Genomic DNA, 21,510 nt, shown 5'->3' on the forward strand with positions numbered 1-21,510 from the left:
ACGATTTCAGCAAGGTACTGCGGTTCATTTGTGGCAAGCTCTGTAGGTGTGATGAGTGCGACCTTATAATAATGTAACAGGCAAGGGCCCTGTCTTTTAAGATATGGGTCTCGATACGCAGTAAACATAGAACCGATTCATAATAAAGGTTTTTGGGTTAGATCACGTTAGTTATAAATGTGTCGTAACCCTCCACCACCCGACACGGCCAAACAGTAAAAAAACATGTGTCACGCTTACAAAAGACAAATGGTTGACTACTTTAGCCCACCGGTATGCTAAAGTAGTGAATCAACATCATTTACAACTTTAGAACCGATGTTGCCTTGTGCTTGTAAATCGTTTGGCCCCAAAACACTGTCCCATATTTTGCTGGCTAAGGTGGCTCGGCCACAAAATCACTCAAACCACATGAACAAACGACACACAACAACAACAAACAACAAGATTGAACCGCAGAGTGGGGGTCGCTTTAACTCGATAGCGAAACCCAGTGGCACGGCATTGAACTACAAGCGAGAGAGAGAGAGAGACGTGAAGAGGCAGGCACATTGCCGTGACGAGTGTGGCCGTGGGGGAGGGTGACACGCAGATCCTTGCCATTGGTAACTTCTGCAAGGCAGGAAACGGACGTGGTCACACGAGAGAGAGGGAGAGAGACAATTGTGTTCCTGTCGAGGGTTGATTTGACACACACACACGACCCACGTTCATTTCGCCAGCTATTGTAGTAGCAGCGGTGGTCAGATTAGATCCTTCGTTGTGGGGTTTTTGAGTCGATGGCTCTGAGTCGATGGCTCTGAGTCAGGGGCTAACGTGAGTTAAGTAGAAACAGCTGCAGCGATGGCTGAATGAGGCAGGCGAGATAATCGAGCGGCGGAGGGATTGCGGTTTTTAGTGTTTCTCCGTATTATCATCATCATCATTATTATTTTAGGTGGTTGTGGTTGTGAACGCAATGGCGACCGTGGGCCACGGCGACACGGGGAAGAGAGGAGACGCGAGGAGCGGCGTCGTGGGCTCGCGGGACGAGGGGGCCTCTGCCTCGTCGTCTCGGCGGGCAGCCAGGGGCCTCTGGCTGGCCTGTGCCCTGGGGGCCGCTGTGCTGGCGGCCGGGGTGAAGTTGTACGCCGACAGGGGTGTGATGGAGAGACAGGTGATACACACGTGATGGAGAGACAGGTGATACACACACGTGATGGAGAGACAGGTGATACACACGTGATGGAGAGACAGGTGATACACACGTGATGGAGAGACAGGTAATACACACGTGATGGAGAGACAGGTAATACACACGTGATGGAGAGACAGGTGATACACACGTGATAGAGAGACAGGCAATACACACGTGATGGAGAGACAGGTGATACACACGTGATGGAGAGACAGGTGATACACACGTGATGGAGAGACAGGTAATACACACGTGATGGAGAGACAGGTGATACACACGTGATAGAGAGACAGGCAATACACACGTGATGGAGAGACAGGTGATACACACGTGATGGAGAGACAGGTGATACACACGTGATGGAGAGACAGGTGATACACACGTGATGGAGAGACAGGTAATACACACGTGATGGAGAGACAGGTGATACACACGTGATGGAGAGACAGGTGATACACACGTGATGGTGAGACAGGTGATACACACGTGATGGTGAGACAGGTAATACACACGTGATGGAGAGACAGGTGATACACACGTGATGGTGAGACAGGTAATACACACGTGATGGAGAGACAGGTGATACACACGTGATAGAGAGACAGGTGATACACACGTGATGGAGAGACAGGTGATACACACGTGATGGAGAGACAGGTGATACACACGTGATGGAGAGACAGGTAATACACACGTGATGGAGAGACAGGTAATACACACGTGATGGAGAGACAGGTGATACACACGTGATGGAGAGACAGGTGATACACACGTGATGGAGAGACAGGTGATACACACGTGATGGAGAGACAGGTAATACACACGTGATGGAGAGACAGGTAATACACACGTGATGGAGAGACAGGTGATACACACGTGATGGAGAGACAGGTGATACACACGTGATGGTGAGACAGGTGATACACACGTGATGGAGAGACAGGTGATACACACGTGATGGAGAGACAGGTGATACACACGTGATGGAGAGACAGGTAATACACACGTGATGGAGAGACAGGTAATACACACGTGATGGTGAGACAGGTGATACACACGTGATGGAGAGACAGGTAATACACACGTGATGGTGAGACAGGTGATACACACGTGATGGAGAGACAGGTGATACACACGTGATGGAGAGACAGGTGATACACACGTGATGGAGAGACAGGTAATACACACGTGATGGAGAGACAGGTGATACACACGTGATGGAGAGACAGGTAATACACACGTGATGGAGAGACAGGTAATACACACGTGATGGAGAGACAGGTGATACACACGTGATGGAGAGACAGGTGATACACACGTGATGGAGAGACAGGTGATACACACGTGATGGAGAGACAGGTAATACACACGTGATGGAGAGACAGGTAATACACACGTGATGGAGAGACAGGTGATACACACGTGATGGAGAGACAGGTGATACACACGTGATGGTGAGACAGGTGATACACACGTGATGGAGAGACAGGTGATACACACGTGATGGAGAGACAGGTGATACACACGTGATGGAGAGACAGGTAATACACACGTGATGGAGAGACAGGTAATACACACGTGATGGTGAGACAGGTGATACACACGTGATGGAGAGACAGGTAATACACACGTGATGGTGAGACAGGTGATACACACGTGATGGAGAGACAGGTGATACACACGTGATGGAGAGACAGGTGATACACACGTGATGGAGAGACAGGTAATACACACGTGATGGAGAGACAGGTGATACACACGTGATGGAGAGACAGGTGATACACACGTGATGGAGAGACAGGTGATACACACGTGATGGAGAGACAGGTAATACACACGTGATGGTGAGACAGGTAATACACACGTGATGGTGTGTGTGTCTCTCGTGTGTCTCCGTGTCAATGTGTGTGTCTCATCCTGTGTCTCCGTGTTCACCTGTGTCTCCAGATGATCCTGTGTGTGTCTCTAGATGATCCTGTGTGTGTCTCCAGATGATCCTGTGTGTGTCTCCAGATGATCCTGTGTGTGTCTCCAGATGATCCTGTGTGTGTCTCCAGATGATCCTGTGTGTGTCTCCAGATGATCCTGTGTGTGTCTCCAGATGATCCTGTGTGTGTCTCCAGATGATCCAGTGTGTCTCCAGATGATCCTGTGTGTGTCTCCAGATGATCCTGTGTGTGTCTCCAGATGATCCAGTGTGTCTCCAGATGATCCTGTGTGTGTCTCCAGATGATCCTGTGTGTCTCCAGATGATCCTGTGTGTCTCCAGATGATCCTGTGTGTCTCCAGATGATCCTGTGTGTGTCTCCAGATGATCCTGTGTGTGTCTACACATGAGCCTGTGTGTGTGGAGCGGTCGTGTCGCGGTTAGCACACTGCACTTCCAACCCGGCCACCCAGTGACGATTGTCTGAATCAGCCCTGCACTTCCCCTAGGTCGACTCAGCCTGAAAAATTAGCACAGTATCTGGTGCGACGTGCAAACATCCTCACTCGGGAGACAAAAGCGCGGTGCTGGCCACCCACCCCCTCATGTGCCGTGCCGGCCTTCATAGAATGGTCTCGAACAGCACTTGCCCCTAACTGGATGTTAAGGCTATAGGGGGGGGTCTTTATGTGTCCATGTGATTGTGTCTCAATGTGTACAACATATGATGGTGTTTATCCATGCGTGTGAGGTTGTACATCTCCATGTAAATATGATATCTTCATGTGCCTTTATATCTCAATGGAATTGTGTCTTAACGTGATATTTTGTTGGTCAGATTGGCTGTGACCATGTGATTTTGTGTCTGTGATTGTCTCCATGTGTACAATATCTACTTGAATGTGTGTGAGATTGTGTGTCTTCATGTGGGTATTATCGTGTGTCTTTCTGGGTCGGTACGGGTTGGTGAAGGGAGTGAAACGGATGGTATCACCACAGGACCGTGGTGGATGTGACTGCATGGAGAGGCATTCTTCCAGCAGTGGATATGTAATAACTGTTAACGTTTTCGAAATTATTTGTGTTTCGATGGGACGGTGAGATTGTGCCTCCATGTGATTGCGTGAGATTGTGTGTCTATATCCACGTGATTTTGTGTGGCCACGTTGGCACGGTGGTTGAGGGTCTGCCAGTTGTCTCAAGTCCGTTAACACCTGAGTCTGTCTGGTGACCTGCCAGGAAGATTTTGACATTCACGTTGCCTCGATGTGCACCAAGCTTGGCACAGGAGCTGTGGTGACGTCACCTCCAGTTGTCGAACATTTCTGTATTTTGTTGCAGAGGGTTAATTCACGATGTTGCGTTAACATAAAATGAGAGGTCTGTAAAGTTTCAGAACCTGTTGGCAGCATTTGGGTGTTTATTGTCAGCAGCATATTGCTTATGTTACATCAATAATAATATGTGTTTTTAAATCCAGTACATTTTTAGCGAATGTGAAGACTGAGTAGGGGTCCTGTATCTGTGAAAAATTCCCACTTCAGGAAGATGTTGTGTGTTGAAGAAAACCTTTGAGTACTCGGAGAAAAACCACTGCATATGAAGGGGCAATGCTCTAAAGTCTTTACAGATAGGTCAGGAATCCACTTGCTGCACTACCAATTCCTGGCCCTTTCACATCCAAGCCTGTGTGGAAGTTTCACAAAACGTAGTGATCCCCACCAATGCTTGCTTCGCAAGTGCTCAGTTACAGTCCGACACCACGAGGCCCTGGCGTTTGATGAGGCGATCATGCATTGTGTTTATTGCATGGCTATTTTCTATCTTAGCAAGTGGCTGCTTTTAGTTAAATGGATGCAGTAATGATGGAGTACAGTAGAGTATGTTGCTTGGCTGCGGCAGCCCTCACTGAGTCCAATCGGGTGAGAATCACATTACAATTTTCTGCCAATTCTATTCATGAGCTTTTGGTATGTGCAAGCACTGTATATCAGTGTGCCCATTCATTACTCATGCGTACAAGGACGTAGAGTTCACGCTCTGCAGAGATTAACTTAAATATCCATTGCCGTCTCCTGGCCATCGTGCAGCACTCGCTGCTACAACACCTGGTTTTCCCCGGCGTACTTGCATCCAAGCACCAAGCAAGTTTGAAAGCGTTCGCAATTCAGGGTGATTTGGTCAGAGGCAATGTCGACAAGCGTACATATACAGTACATGCACTTGCACACGTATGTACGCGTACGTGCACTGATGCACGATACATAATACAATTTATTGGGCAGACAAAAAAGTTCCGTGCATGGGCGGCACGTATGACCATGAAGCAAACCTCAGATGTAAATGTTGATCGGGCTTTTGTTCAATAACATGCACATGTATTATATTCAAGTGTTATTCCTGCACCTAGTAAAACTAACATGGTTGTTATTGGGTTGGGGGCGGGTTTACAAAAAATGTCTGTGCGTGCTGCCGGTGTTGCTGGCCGAGTGTGCTTACGTAGCATACGTGTGTGCTCGTGACCGAATGTGGCTGAATCGCTAATTGCCTGGCAGGAAATGGCCCTGCGAACACTGGGCAATGACGGGCTATTCCTTTTCACCTCCCTGGACACCAACATGGACATGCAAATCAGCCCCGAGGAGTTCCGGCCTATTGTCGACAAGATCATAGGTAAACACCAGACCTGCGCATATATCTCAGAATTCTGCGGTCTTTCTTTTTGCGGTGGAAGGGTACGAGGATTCATTGATTATTATCATACCTTAATCTGCTGAAACATCGATTCATAAGAAGGATAGATACACTTTTCGATATTTTATATGCTGTGCTATGGTCTCAGTGACTCGAGTTAGATTTTTGGTCCTGTTCAGTGTAAGTGGCGAGTAATATCTAAACCGGTTGTGGATGTCCCCTTAACAAACCCACACTGATCATTTTGGTGACGTTTTGGTAAAACGAACCCCATAGTAAGCTTTCATCCAGCAGTGGAATTTCAAACCACTGAAATTGTTTCATGTTGTATGTAATGGGTTCATGTCACCCCTGCAGCTTTTAAAGGCAATACAATTCACTGTAATGTTAAAGATATTTTTTTTTTATCAAACCGTGACCCTGAATCTCAGAATTCAATTTAATCGCTGGGGTTGGATGGGGGCAGCGGTAAAGGAATCGATCCAACCCCAGTGCCAATTATCATTTATTTTTACTTGAATAGTTGGTGTCTCGGTAATTGTTTTTGATAAACCCTTTGACTGCCTCTGGAATTCGCAAAATGCCCACGTGTCCTTGATTACCGCAGGGCCGCCCCCCTCGGAGTATGAAGGAACGCAAGAGGCCGACCCGCAGGGGGAGGGCCTCACCATGTTGGCTCGGTTTGAGCCGCTGCTGATGGAGACCATGAGCAAGAGCCGAGACGGATTCCTGGGGGTGAGCGCAAGCAAGGGCTGCCTACTCGGATTGAAATACAATTAATTATCAATGGTGGCTGTGTTTAAGCATTGGGAGAATAGCTGTAGGGTTGTCTACAACTGTGTCTTTAGCCCTCCTATTGTTCCCTGACCCTAACCAGTCAACCCAGCCACTAGTAATATTCCTTTCACATACCCCAACCAACTAGCTAATTGGCTACGAGTATGAACCTTCACATATCTTGTATGCTGGAGAGAGACACGGCACTGTGGTTTGTGCACTGCTCTAGGAACCCGATGACTTGAATTTGATTCCTGGTCACGGCTAGCATCAGTGGCGAGCGATATCTAAACCATGGGCTTCACCTGGTGAACACGGTAACTGAGCAGTGTGCAAACTACTGCCCCCCACCTCTCCCTCCACATACATCCTTTTTTATGTTTCGTTTGTTGTCCTTCCCCCACACCTCTGATTCCCATGGTTGGCTACGTACGGTGCGAAAGAAGTTCAACATACAGTGCGTACACCTCTGTCTTTAGCTGTTGTTTTTTTGTTGCTGTCAGGTTGGACAGAGCTGCCTTGCCGGTCTGCGCGGCTGGAAGAAGGCCGAGGCCCCGAGTCAGCACTTTGGCGCGAACCAGTTCAAGGTGTTTCTGCCCCCAAAGAGCGACCTAGAGCTGGGAGAAGCCTGGTGGCTCGTGCCCAACGATCTGAACCTCTTTACCGGGTATCTGCCCAACAGCCGCTACTACCCGCCACCGCCTGTTGCAAAAGAGGTGATGACCACGATAGTTGCACAACCTTGAGCTGCTTGGAACATTAGATGTCAATCTGATACGATACCTGAAGCCACAGTAATGTGCATCCGTATTGTTCTGGGGAATTAATCACATTTTTATAAAGATCACACAGCACAGTAGTTTTGGATTTGTTGGTTCTATCAGTTACGTTTTCATAGGCTCCTAGCTAAGTGTGGCCTGACATGACATCTGTTGACCCCTTTCTCGTCACACCTGGGGGTTTGTATTGTTTGTTGAAACCTTGCTGTGACATTTCACACGCACTTGCCTCTTGCGTGTGCGTGCGATCGCACATGCGCACCCAATTGTGTAGCTTTGGGGTGTGGCGATATGTTCGCTCAGCCGCAGCCAAATAGGCCCTGGGTTCTATTCCAGACAGTCCACAATGTGTGCCATTTTCTGCATGTGCCCCCTGGGAACTAACTGTCAGGTTTTTTTCTTTCCAGCCAAAAATAAGTGTAAAACACTTGATTCAAATATACTGGCTGATCTATTTATAGTTATCTCAGAAAAATATAAAAGTGGAAAATTATAGAGGAAACATTGTATTTAAAAGCCTCTTCATGCCTCCCACAAATCTCAACCCACTTATTAAATCATCAAACACTTTCGTCTGTAAGATGTGCAGCCGTCGCTTTCACAATATTCAATCACCTTTTGAAAAGAAAGTGATCGTCCTAATAAATCATTGGGGTAGTTATACAGAAATGGATCGGTGTATAAATGTGACCTCTGACTAAACAAATGCGACTCGGTGTAATGTTTCATCCCCTTCCGTTACCGGGTTTCCCATGTTCTGCATAATATCGCTCATTGCGATGGTATTATGCTGCTAACCGTCGGGTCCGTTTGTATCCGCTTGCAATGCTGGTGCAGATCATCATTTTCAAGCTCCTGAGTATGTTTCACCCACGGCCCTTCGTGAAGTCACGCTTCGCCCCCCAGGGTTCCGTTGCGTGCATTCGCGCACAGAGCGACATGTATTACGACATCGTGTTCAGGTACGGCTCAGGTTTTCACAACTGCTGGCGAGTACGTGTGAAGGTGATGGTCGTGAATGGGGCTTGTGAACCACGCGTGACGATCTCTACGCTGTGTCTTCGGCGTGACGGACGGATCATTTTTCGACTTCGCTTTCTGGCAGCAATTCAATAACATGCTGATGACACCTATTCAGAAATTCGAACGCTTTTCTGCAAAAATGTATTGTTGCCGAATCATCAACAATAGATTTGGCAAAACTTGTTTCGTTACATTAAGCTTTCTTTGAGGGCGAATATAATATGTGAATGGTTTGTTAGATTTTTAAGGATTGTGTTCGTTACAGGTATATCCTGTAGAACTCTTGTAATTTTGAAATGAATGGAAATAGTTTAATGAAAAGGTGATTGTTATTACCATAGCAGTAAGGTCTCTTCTGTGCATGACACGTTTTGGGCTTTCACATTCGAAATGCAAAAGGCCATTTAACAATGCTTTTCATTTGTATTCAATCATTCTCCATGAAGGCCATTGTGATGAAGTGAACAAATACGTGTCTGTACATTTCCACCTAAAGGGCAACTTTCCAAACAAATTTAAAAGCAAAGTGCATTTTCTTGATTTGAAAGGTCTCTTCTAAAGAACCATCCATTGAGTTAGCCATTCACAATGTATTACCTAAATGTTTCTAGAAACCAATGTTATGATTTAAAATATACCCACTAGTGTAACTTATTAAATGGAGATATTTAGATGGCAATTACACATTTGTATGTTTCTTTCGGTAAAGTCACGTAGGTATAAACTACGAGACTTTACCGAAAGAACCAAAGAGTATGGATTCCTCCAGTCACGAAAGCTTCAACTCAAGATGGAACGTTGAAATACTAACTTTTATCTCAGTAAGTGCTATTTATTTAAATCAACAGACGGAAATAAATTGGATACATCTTGCAAAAAACATATCTAACTTGTGAACGGGATAGACACTTTTACATGTATTTATTTATGTTTTGGAATAATAGATAAAATAAATAGTAATTGGGATGCAACACCAGTTGTGGCTACTGAAGCGAAACCCTATTCTGGTGGTTAATGGCCAGTGAGTCAAGTTATTTAAGCAAAATAAAATGCAATTTTCATTTAAACTGACCCCCCCTTTCTCTGCAATGGAAATAAGAGACCGCTGTTATTTTCATGTTCTATGCACAATCCTGTACTCGGCACTAAAAGTAATCCGCTATATTAATTTATAATATGGCAAGAAAATACGTATTGTAAGGTGTTTTTTTCATACTCGATGTTTTAAAGAATATTCTGGCAAAATATTTGCATTCATAGGAGCATAAAATGAAAAGTTAGAGCAATTTAAAATTAAACTTGTCAGTCTTGTATATTTGTTGCTCCCTCTTTCGGAGTCGCTATGATATATCATTGTCTTTTGAACTTCTGCTCGTAAAGAAAAATAAGGATGTGCCAGTTATCCAAGTAGTTTTGGTGGCACTGGCCTATTGTTGGAGTGGAGAGGAGGTTAGCCAGGAGCCAGCCAGAAAATTCAAGGCATAGAATAATTTGAATAGTAGAATGATACATAACTCCATTTTCACTTTTCTTACGAATGGAGGCCTTCCTACGCTGAGCCATTGGGGTTGTTTGACCATAATTCATTTTGTCAGGGCGGGTTGGTGAAAGGGGTGATCTGCCCAAGGACCAGTTGAGATATCACCGCCAACATTAGCCGTGGCCGGGAATAAAACTCAAAAGTCACCGGGATCATAATGAAGTGCGCGCTGTCCATTGTGCCATCCCTCCATGCCCAGGCGGCGGCTTTGAGAGGCCTTCGTCCAGCTGTAGATTGATCACAGTCATTGCGTCTGTGCACCACAGGGTTCACGCGGAGTTCCAGCTCAACGAGCCGCCCGCCTTCCCGTTCTGGTTCACCCCGGCGCAGTTCACTGGACATGTGACCATTGCACGGGACTCCTCCCACGTCCGCGCATTCCACATGTTTGTGCCAAACAATCGGTGAGAGGTCACACGTTCACAGTTCTCAAAGTCAACGGGGATGACGACAGAGCACTAGAGAGTTTTGTGCAGGACGTGGATCTTGGATCATCATAATATATAATTAATTTGTACAATTCTTCCAATGTAGTACATCACAAGGCACCAGAACAAATGGGCTTTTTTTTTTAATTGAACCAACGTCAACGATCACATCAGAGGGAGCATATAAACACGAGTAACACCATCATGACGAGGGGAAAGTGTGCCTTCTGTACTGTAGACTTCTCTCAGTAAGGAAATGATTGCAGACCAAAACATTTTTCAAAACTAGAATATATATTATGCACAAAAAATAAGGTTAACAGAATTGAAAAGCAGGCTTCACCTACTCTCTTATGAGCTTCAGCATCAGACTATTAAAAATACCCACAAAGCATAGTTACAGGAAATTTGGCTTATTAAGCCCACGTGAAAAGGTCGATATTTTAGCCAGTGCAAATTCATTTTTCATTGTTTTTTTAATGTTTAAATATCAGATTTTATATTTGTATACGATATTAAGGTCGACCATCTGAAATTCAGCGGTGATAAATTCAGTACGATTTGTTAAAGAGCCTTTAAAATAACATTTCTGCAGACTAGTATGCGGTACTGCCAGGAAACTGTAATCCACTTAATGAAAAAATCTGCAGTAATTTAAGTGCTTTGATCCATTGTATACCTGGGGTGCCGCGGCCACGAGATGTTCACTACCTCGCCTGGTATACAAAAGATTGTGGGTTCGACCCTGACGCATGTATATTTGGAGTTTACATATGTCTCCCCGTGGTCACGTGGATTTCTCTTCGGGTCCTCCAGTTTTCCCTCGACGTTTAGAAACATGTGTTTCGAATATTTGGCTGATGTAAATTTTCACGTGATAAGCCGCACCTCCGATTTGCACCGAGGACTACGTACAATGCAAAAGAAGTTCAACATACGTACTCAGTGGACCTTACCTGGTAAAATACAAATTGTTTAGTTGTTAGTGATGTAATACTGCCATCTTCTCCCCTGGTACAATTCACTGAATTGTCTACATTTTTATACGCTTTGGTTCTTTCGGTAAAGTCACGTAGGTGGAAATAAAATACAACAAATCACGATGTTTCGATTGCAACACAAACAATCCTCATCAAAAAATGCTGAAGTATGTCTCAATGTGGTGTTCAAATTAAATTCAAGAACATTTTATTCCACTATTGTGGTACATGTACAAACTCTCATGGCTGCAACATTTACATAAACCCCCGTGGTTTCTGTGAATATGTAAATCGCAACTAATATAATCGATTTTTACACAGAATATTTAATGCCTGTGTCGTAAGCTTAAAAATCAGTTACAATTGATAATTTGTTCGTGCTTAATTATCTTAATGAGATCAAAGCCGCTATGTTTTCAAGCACTTTAGCTGCTCAAAATCATTCTAGTTAAGACGAGTAGAATTTGAAGAATTTACTTGGGAGAGCTACACCCAAGCAAACGCGTGACAATTGGACAGGTGTTGGTAATGTACGTTAAAATACCTGTTCTTGTTTTAAACTTCACAGGTCCCTGAACGTGGACATGGAGTGGCTGTTTGGCTCCATGGATCAGGGCAACATGGAAGTGGATATTGGATTCATGCCAAAGGTGTGTTGCTGATCAAAAAAACCACAAGGGATGATTATGATTTGAGCGTTAAAATATAAATATAAATTCTTTCAGGTATAAATCTGTGTGAAATGGTATTTTTTTATGTTTGAGTTTTAATGTGATTCCGCTTTTGGTGACAGATTTGTGCCAGACAGGCGCCATGTGTGGAAGCAAAAATAAAATGTACTTTACTTGACCATTATGCAGTGACTGATAGAGACTACCAGGGTATACATGTAATAATGGTACATCTCTATTGTGCATTCACATTCTAGTTCAGATGCAGCTGGTATACGGGAGATTATTCGTTGGATTATGAGACCTGTTAGAGATTTTGAAATGATAATGCATGTATCCCAGGGAATGTCCAGGTGCTCGGTGGATTATTACATTGCAGGATCGGGAGAGGTGGCAGCAGCTTGAGGAGATGTTCATCCAGCAGTGGATTGACCAAGGCTGATGATTAATATAATAATTTACATTTCTTTATCAATCAGAATATATAGTACTTAATGAATACAAATTTAAGATAATGATAATGGACAGCAAATTACAGATGCCCTCTCTCTTGCATTTGCAGATGGAGCTGGTTGCTGAAGGTCCTTCAGTGCCAGCGCTGATTTACGATGAAAACGGCAACGCGATTAACACGAGTGACCCGGACGTGGAGCCCATCCAGTTTGTGTTTGAGAACATTGAGTGGCGGTCAGAGATCAGCTTCCAGGAAGCCTACAGACAAATGGAAGTCGCCATGTATCCATTCAAGAAGGTAAGCACTGGGTTGGATCATGGTATTGGTTCTGAACACACGCCACGTGGGCTAATTTAAACTATAAACGATAAAAAACTATAAACTATTTTTATTTTACCAGGTAAGGCCGACTGAGCTATATAGCTCTTTTTCAGAAGCGACCTGGCCACAGATGATAGCTCAACAAAGAGGCTCATCATGTGGAAATTTCGAGCAGCCAAAAACTCAAAACGCATGTTGGTTCTAAATGTGGAGGGAAAAACCAGAGAACCCAGATACATTTTTACGTGACCACGGGGAGAACATGCAAACTCCAAATATAAAGGCGTCGTGGTCGGGATCGAATCCACGGCCTCCTGTATACCAGGCTGCAAAAGCACAAATAGCAACAAACTTGACACATTCGTCAACAACACTGCTTGCAACACCGTACACAACAATGCAACATCACTCATGTCCTATGAAGCAGGGCCATTGCCAAAAACGTCGCCTATATATATTTTTTCATTTAAGGCAGGGTTGTTGACAAAGGTGAGTTTTCACAAATTTCCGTTTAATTTTAATACAAATTTTTATTAAAATCGTTAAACATTTTTTTCTTCCACATTCATTGTTAAAGTTATGCTATACACTCATAGCTGATGTTCATGCCAAGGTAAATCAATGTTGCTTTTAATGGCAGTGCTGACCTAATGTGATGTTGCATTACCATTTATACTACGTGGATTAATTCTTTATTTTACTTGAAGTGCTTATTCTGTACTGTATACTTGTGTTTATTCTGTCGGTTAGATTCAATATCATCCTTTCACGGAAGCCTTTGAAAAAGCAAAGGCAGAAGACAAGCTGGTCCACTCCATATTACTCTGGGGGGCGTTGGATGACCAATCATGCTGAGGTTGGTTTTAATACTGGCTTTTACTCATTTTACAGGGTCAAAAGTCAAAATGATTTCCTGCTCCATTGAGCGTAGGGGGGGGATAATCATCCCCAGCCATGAGCAGCGTGGAAATTCCACATTGCTGTGACATGGGCCAGTGTTATCCTAAGACTACCACTGTCTATTTTCCCCACATTTTAATAATGGAGGCCTGGGTCAACCCCTGAACTCGCAACCTTCCAATTCCAAGTCGATCACTTTATATATCACTATTTATACGCATTATTTTGGAAAAAAAATTCTGTGTCCCGGAGACAAATCCGAACTTGGCAACTTGACCTGGCAAGCATTCACATCTTCGCTATTGAGTGTTGCACGCGTTTATTTTAAGGGCAGTTGACATCTTGACGAGCAGCACGAACGATTGCTCGTCTCTTGACGGTGTAGGGTTTTGACGCTCGTGACCCCTCGGCGTTTTCGTGTCGGCAGGTTCGGGGCGAACTCTCCGGGAGACTGCCCTGGAGAGTTCGCCCGTCCTCGCCCTGCTGAGCGAGAACTTCATCAGCAGCTGGTCCCTGGTCAAGGACCTGGAGGACCTGAAGGTGCGTCCCTGTGTCCCTGTGTCTCGGTCACTTTCTCACCTCGTCTCCGTCGATATCGACGATGCGTGCCGTAAATTTTGATTTAAAGCTTTCGTGACTGCAGTAATTCATATTCTTAGTTTTTTCGGTAAAGTCACGTTGAAGAGAAACAACAAAATATATATAAAACAATAAAAAATTCTGCATATGCAAACCGACACACCTCATGATGACCGTTTGAGTTATGGTCGAAACGTCGTGAGAATTTTTTATTGTTTTATATATATTTTGTTGTTTCTCTTCAACGTGACTTTACCGAAAAAACTAAGAATATGATGCGTGCCGTCTTCGGCTGTTGCTGCCATTTCTGCTCGAATCTCTGCACTACATGCACACCTTATCCAGACGAATGCAATCTGGCTGTCTTCCATCAGACGTTGCTTTTTCTTTTGTTAGCGCATGTATGTATGTATGTTGAAGTTCTTTCCCACCGTAAGTAGGCAATTGTGCTAATCGGACGTGCGGAAAAGATCCTACTCTTTTCAAAAGCTATTCTTCCTTCGTGTATTTTAGCTCGTCAAAAAGGTTAGTTTGCTATGGTGTACGCTCACGTGTACCGTACCTGTCCGTGTTTTAACGCTGGGTGCTTTGGTGCATGCATCTTATCCGGTGCATGCATCTTATCCAGTGCTTTACACACGAAGGATTGTGTATAACGTACATATCTGAAACGCCAAATCCTTCTGGGCTGCGAGGTTTCCTGAAGATGGCAGTATAGCAAATGGGTTGGTGAACCGATCTGTTTAGACCTTTGAATGTTATATCCCCTTGTATGCATGGGTTATTCTCCAGTTACCCCCAGTTTCTTCTAAAAAGCAAAAATTATTTGAAATATAACTGGCCAAACATTTCAATGCAAAACTCTCCTTTAAATTCGGCACTTTCTAAATAACTACATGAATAATGTGTTTGTATCATGAACATGAAGTTCTGCTGGATTGAAGGTGTTTTATTCTGACTGCGAGTCTATCCTGTTTTATTTCTGTTACAGAAGCAGGAGGAGCAAGCGGAGCATGCGAAATGGGCGACGCTGCACCTCGCAAAATACACATTCCCAGTGGAGATGATGATCGCCCTGCCAAACGGGACAGTGGTAGGTCTTGTCCTCTCTTACACCTAGGGTTGCCACCTCTTGAGGTACAATAAAATAGGACATATGATGGGAATAAGAATATCTTACACTAGCAGAAGAGGGGAGGACTATACAAATGTAAATGCATGATCTTGGGAAGACTTGTAGATTTCTCAGGACAGCTACCTCAGAAAGAGGACTTTCTGGGAATACTGGGACAAGGTGGCAACCCAATGTTACTATTGTGTTGTTTTTTTCTCTCCGTGTCATAAATGCCACAACCTGTAGCCTTGCAACTGGAACACTATTGCATTTCATATTTTTCTAGTTGTCACTCCATCTAATAACCTTTCGTCAACCACATCGCTGTGCCTTTTACTATATATATTTAGCACGTGCATTATTCAATACTGAATATTATCCATGTTTATATATGCAGTGGTCATCGCATATTAAGCCTCACCACGTTCTTGTGTCAATATTCCAGGTCCATTGCATCAATGCCAATGACTTTTTGGATGCCACCGCTGTAAAAGCAGAGGACCTGACACCGGACCTCCCAGCTGAGTTCCTGGACCCAACGAGCACAACCTACCTGAAGTTCCTCAAGGAAGGCCTGCAGAAGGCCCAAACCTACCTGCAGGCCTAAAGCACTTGGCGCATTTATACCTATCAAGCATCCACATCACTGAACCATCCCATGGATAAATCATGCTTCACATTCTAATTTAACAAACTAATTCAATCTTGACTTAAAGCTTTCGTAACTGCAGGAATTCATGCTCTTTGGGTCTTTCGGTAAAGTCACGTAGATAGAAAAATTAACCAATGTACTTTTTGGTGGCTATGGGAGTTATTACAGCTTCTTGTAGTCACCGTTAACCAGCAGAAGAAATTATTCGTCACGTGTGCCAAATGTGCTTCGTTAGTTTTGAAGATTGGCAAAAGTGTAGTTTTGTTTTACTTTTGCAGTTTTTATCTTAAATTGGTCTCCACAATTGCAGAATGATTTTTTTCCATTTTCCTTCTAAGCAAAATTTAGTTTCACAAAATTGAATTTTTTTCAATTTTATCTTGAAGTAAATAGTCACATGTGACTGAAAATGTTTTCATTTATAAGAAAAAATGTGCAGTGTTGGACGACTGCACACCTAAACACTACCCTTAGATCGGATTTGACATGCGTAGGTGTGCATATTTGTAAAAAGGAGTACTAATATTTTCACTTACTCGACTATTTTTAGAGAAAGTGCGAAGCGTGTTTAATATTCTAACCTCCGATACATGAACAGAAATGTGAGCAGTGTGGAGCAGCAGCAGCAGCAGGGTTGCCCTCAGTCGGACAAACTAATTTGTATTTCACACTCAACCTTAATGCAATGCAATCAACGTAGAGAGACGAGTAAGCGAATGCAACATTACAAAATGTGCAAAGATTTGTCCCATGTAGTTAGACTTGAAATATTTCCCCATACATGCGGTTTCATTTCCATTACTGTGTAGGTACCAGAAGTCAATTTGTTTTGCAGTTGCAATAATGGTTCAGAAATGTCAGAGTCCTACAAATTGTAATCATTTTTTATAAAAACAAAATTTTACCAACATGGATACAAAGCGTCACCCTCCAATCCAATATACTGGAACCTAAGCGCTGGCCATTAGTGTAGACAACCTTCTAATGTTCTGAAAATTAATCTTTGTTCTTTGTGTATCATTCATGATACATCTTCAAAGCTCATTGCTACACAACGTACACTTTTCAAATACCCAACACACACAACCCTTGGGTCAAACCTCTACCTTCCTTCATCTTGCATTTAATTAAGTATCTGAACTTTCCCTAAGGGTATACGATAACACTCGCCCCAACATATTTGTTTTTATTTTGCAGTGTTCTAAAATACTTTAAGCCTAGATCATTTGTCAATGAAAAGCCCATATTGCCACTGGGTAAAAAAATGCACTCGAAATAATAATTAGCTCATCCAACTGGAGAGGAGGCGTGCGTTGACGTCATTAGTTTCCTTTCGCCAGCAGAGGATGCAACGTGGCCGAGTTGCCAAACACCGAAGGCTCCGTCTCAATGAAGACTCTGCCATAAATCCTGTCAAGGAGGGGCTAGGTCAGACCCCCGATGTAGCTGTCCGTGGTGTGATGGTGCCTCGGCTACCAAGCCATTCTGCTGGCTGTGGGGAAACCCGCTGTTACAGAGGTGCCTATGCTCGCTCACTTAGCCAATGGAGGCAGAACGAGTGCTCCAAATGGCATTGAATGAGCATTTTCATAGATGGTGGAAAGTGGTGGTAATACCATTGCTCAAATACTTGAGAAGGTAAAATTGTTTGCCTTGTGGAACACGTCCTTACGTTGGGACTATATTAGACAATCGATTGTGTAAACAGTTGTCTCTCTCTATACGTAGTGAGTTGAGGTTACAAGTACCAATCTAAGCATTCTGTTGTGGCTCGAAAGAGCCCAGGCTGCAAGGATATACCCAACTTGTTTACTCTTAGTATCGCTTGTAAGCATAAACTGCGTGTTATTTTTATGCTGATATTTTAATGATCGCTATGACCAGGTAATGGTTGTTTTTGTTCTGGAGATTTTTTGGGGGGATAATTATTTGGAATTTTTTTTCATGTATAACATACTCTGAAGTGCAGTCAGCTCTTACTATGAGCATACTTTAAAACAGGATTGTCTTTGTTCGTAAAATCTAACATTGTTTACAAGCGTCTTCAATCCTGGATTTCCCATGAAGGACAGATGCAAATTGTGGCATGGTACAGCTCATTCGTATGCTACTTTATTTATGGTTGACATTTTTTATTAAAACTATCTATCCTTTTATACTCGTATACAATATTTTGTAGATGTACAATTAGTGTAATCATGTTTACGCTAAGCTCCCACATATTGTAATTCCGACTTTGAAATTGTTTTCATCTTCATGTTTTGAATGTATATTAAGTGCCAAATGGTATTTTGAAAGAAATATAAAAGAAGCCAGCGGTGAGTTTTGTCATTCTGTACCTTTATTGTTGAAAGAGCAAACACCCATATAGCAAAGACCTTAACATCTGGCAATATGATGTGAGACATGCATCTTACGACCTATTATAATGCGTAGTATAATTGTAAAAAGTTACAAGTTAAAAATCTCATTTTAAAAAAAGCAAACTTTTTCAATGATTTGATTATATTGACGAATATTGCAAAGCCACAGAGTGCGACTTGATCAGCCTGGGGCTCTTATGTCCACACTGCTCTAAACGAACATCGGCACAACTACGGCAAACGCCAGCACAGACCAATATTAACATTTCCTGATATCACATTGCAGCTACTTAATAGTCCCAAAGCTAAAACCACTTGCTTAAGATACACAACACATGATAAAAGTATGACATTCATTGCAGTGTGAGCTTTCTAGAGATATCTGTATATAAGATGGAATACCAGCCAGTTCCGACTTATCCTTGACCTTTAACTGTGAAGAACAAGCATGGTCACGTGGTGTTCCAATGCTTCCGTGTGCAAATGCGCATCAATAGTGGCGTTGTCGAATTGCATTCCCGGGGGAATTTATGCTTTGTGCGTGCACAATACTTCACAGTTAAGAGAGAGAGAACATTGTATGTCGACCAGGCTTTGGTAGCTATTTACAAAACAAATGCCCACAAACGTCCCCATTTCTGACATCGCCATCATTCAATATCTTTAAAATAAGTTACATTTAGCGCTAAACCACTACCATTAAAACATTCCCCCAATATATATAAAATTATCTCAAACTCGAGGAGCTGTGGTTTATTTAAATATTTGTTTTACAATCAGCCAGTGGTTCTGCAACATATGAACTCTACGAGTTGTGCATTCCAGTGGATATAAATTCACACGCCTTTAATTTGTACCTTGCAAGTATTGCTTTTGGAACGTGGTGCAGTTACTACCCACAGGGAAAATAGTTATTTGCACTAATGCAGAATTCTCTCGTGGCAATAAAATGTTTGTCATCAAGAACAATTCCTTAAATCTCATGAAATAGAATCACCGATGCCTAAAAGGCAATGAGACATACCCATGGCAGTGCATGTAACATCACATTTCATATGCCTCAACTGGATTATCTTGGGTAATGGTGTGGAGGAGTGGCACTGGTAACACAAAAAAGGATAATGCAAAACATGTAATTTAGGTGACAAAAGTGTTTCCCTATGTAGAATAGTTGACAATGCATCGTATGTTTATATTAAAGCAATGGGTTTACTTGTCGATTGGTTTGCACTGAGTCACTGTCCCTTCTAGATTAAGGAACAGCGAATAATGAATTTCGGGCATGTGTAAACATTTTTATACGCCACAAGCAAGGTTAAGCCACAACCAAGTTAATCCACCCAGAGATAAACGAGTTCAAAGTTATCAGTGTTACTTTACTGAAAAAGAAACTCACAATATAATGTTGACATCCTAGTTAACAGGCCTTTATGCTAGGGTCCAATTATATTGTTTTCTGATGTGAAATCTTCATACCCTATGACGTGTGTAAGAGGGAAGAGTACATAATATTGGCTGTTGTATGCACAAGTGACAATAACTCTGGTGGGTCAGATGTTGACCAGTAGATAATGAACCACTTCATTTCCAGACTCTCATCATGCACTGACATACAGAGTATCCTGCTTAAAAACTTTCACAAGGACATTTTTTTACCTCCCAGTGCAGCATTTGACATTTAATTGAGTACGTAAATATCCAAGCATAATCAGGACTAGAGCTCCTCAGGGTGCTCATCGTGTTCAGGACTAACACCCAGATCTCTGAGACTACCACTCTGGACCATGTGCAAATGTCTATTGTATTAAACTGGGCCAATTCCACCCTAATTTTATCATGACATACAGGTGAGAGAGTAGGGCTAGTGGGGCCTGCCTTGCCTTGCTAGGCTTGGCAATACCCTTATACAGATGTGGGTAAGCACCGTCCCTGGGCCAGCCTCCACTAGCCCATCCAGGTCCTATGGGACCTCGTATCCTCAATGTCACATTGCAATTAACATGGAATCGGGCCAATTCTATGCTCGAAGCATAGTAATGCATTTCAATTGCAATTTTGGCCTATTGATAGGATATTGCCAATGCTTAGCTAAGCGAAATCTGCAACAGAATCTCAATAGAATCCCATTTTATTGCAAGGAATCATCCATAGCAGTTTTCCTGTAAGGATCTCATTCAATTCATTGGATATTTTAACAGGGGAACCACACATAGAAGACTGTTGGTTCTTGCAGGAATTTTCTCGGGTGGAATCGTGGGTATCAAATACGCTTGGATGTAGAATTCTCCCAGTTAAGACTGGCTTCACTGGTCAAACTACTGTAAAATATATCATTATATGGCTTCACATTTTAAATTGAAAACTCATGTATATCGAACTGCTTTTCGCGTGTAGTTTGTTGTCCTTGCCCCGCACCTCCGAGTAGCACGGTTGGCTAAGTATGGTGCGAAAGAACCTCAACATATGTACGTACGTACAACAAAAATGGGCATTCCGAAGAACGGTGCCGCCTTCGAAACAAGGCCCTTAGTGCTTTGGGCCATTGGAAGTGGCTGTCCGGGAGGTCGCGTGGCTCGCGTGAGTGGGAATCTTGGACACTTTGGCCGGCAGCGGCCGGGAGGCTCTCTGGTTGGGTCCGTCGGCCGCCGGGGCTGTGGATGGCTCGATCTTGGTGGCCCTCGTCGCCAGTGGAGCTGGCGCGGTGCCACTGCGTCGCTGCGTGGGGGACGCCCTGCTGCTGCTGTTGCTGCTGCTGTGGTTCCCAGGACGCGCCTCGGCGGTGGCTGCTGGAGGCATTTCCGAGGGCTTGTGGGAGCCTGCTTCGAGACGAAAGTATCACGGGCGCCAACATAAAGGGATTGTACTGCACTGCACGAGGGCCGAATGGATTCTGGAGCTCATGGCATGGACACAAATCGCATTATCGGGATGGCATTGTGGAGAGACAAAAGGAGTGAAATGTAATTAAAAAAAATACAGTGCTATGAAGAGGGGCCATTGCCTGAAATGCCACCAATTATATTTTTTTCTTTTAAGGCAGTGTAATTAACACGTGTTGTTTGTTAATTGTACTTGGGCACCACTGCCAATGCAGTTATCATCACATACAATGTTCACATCAAAACAGATTT

At 43.4% G+C, this 21,510-nt stretch overlaps 2 protein-coding genes across 8 annotated transcripts in view; one reads left to right on the forward strand and one right to left on the reverse strand.

Moving 5' to 3' along the window:
* The first annotated feature begins 544 nt into the window (after positions 1-544).
* On the forward strand, positions 545-18,338 carry SELENON (selenoprotein N). The gene is made up of 12 exons (XM_032954982.2): positions 545-1,156; positions 5,660-5,777; positions 6,406-6,533; positions 7,079-7,291; positions 8,192-8,316; positions 10,184-10,321; positions 11,894-11,975; positions 12,559-12,747; positions 13,522-13,627; positions 14,099-14,211; positions 15,242-15,343; positions 15,810-18,338. Exons 1-12 carry the CDS (start codon positions 959-961, stop codon positions 15,969-15,971), a joined length of 1,674 nt encoding a protein of 557 aa, XP_032810873.1. The 5' UTR covers positions 545-958; the 3' UTR covers positions 15,972-18,338.
* The window catches only part of LOC116942711 (plectin-like), a 123,636-nt gene continuing 120,461 nt past the window's right edge, over positions 18,336-21,510 (reverse strand). For 6 of the 7 annotated variants that reach the window (XM_076067319.1, XM_076067320.1, XM_076067321.1 and 3 more), the window contains one exon: positions 18,336-21,198. In XM_076067319.1, the coding sequence (XP_075923434.1) occupies positions 20,906-21,198 (293 nt within the window). In that variant the 3' untranslated portion in view covers positions 18,336-20,905. The remainder of the gene's footprint in view (positions 21,199-21,510) is intronic. The other variant, XM_076067318.1, reaches the window with a different exon arrangement.

This window comes from Petromyzon marinus, chromosome 15 (genome assembly GCF_048934315.1).
Source record: "Petromyzon marinus isolate PM22_M1 ecotype Great Lakes invasive population chromosome 15, UKy_Petmar_22M1.pri1.0, whole genome shotgun sequence".
NCBI lineage: Eukaryota > Metazoa > Chordata > Hyperoartia > Petromyzontiformes > Petromyzontidae > Petromyzon > Petromyzon marinus.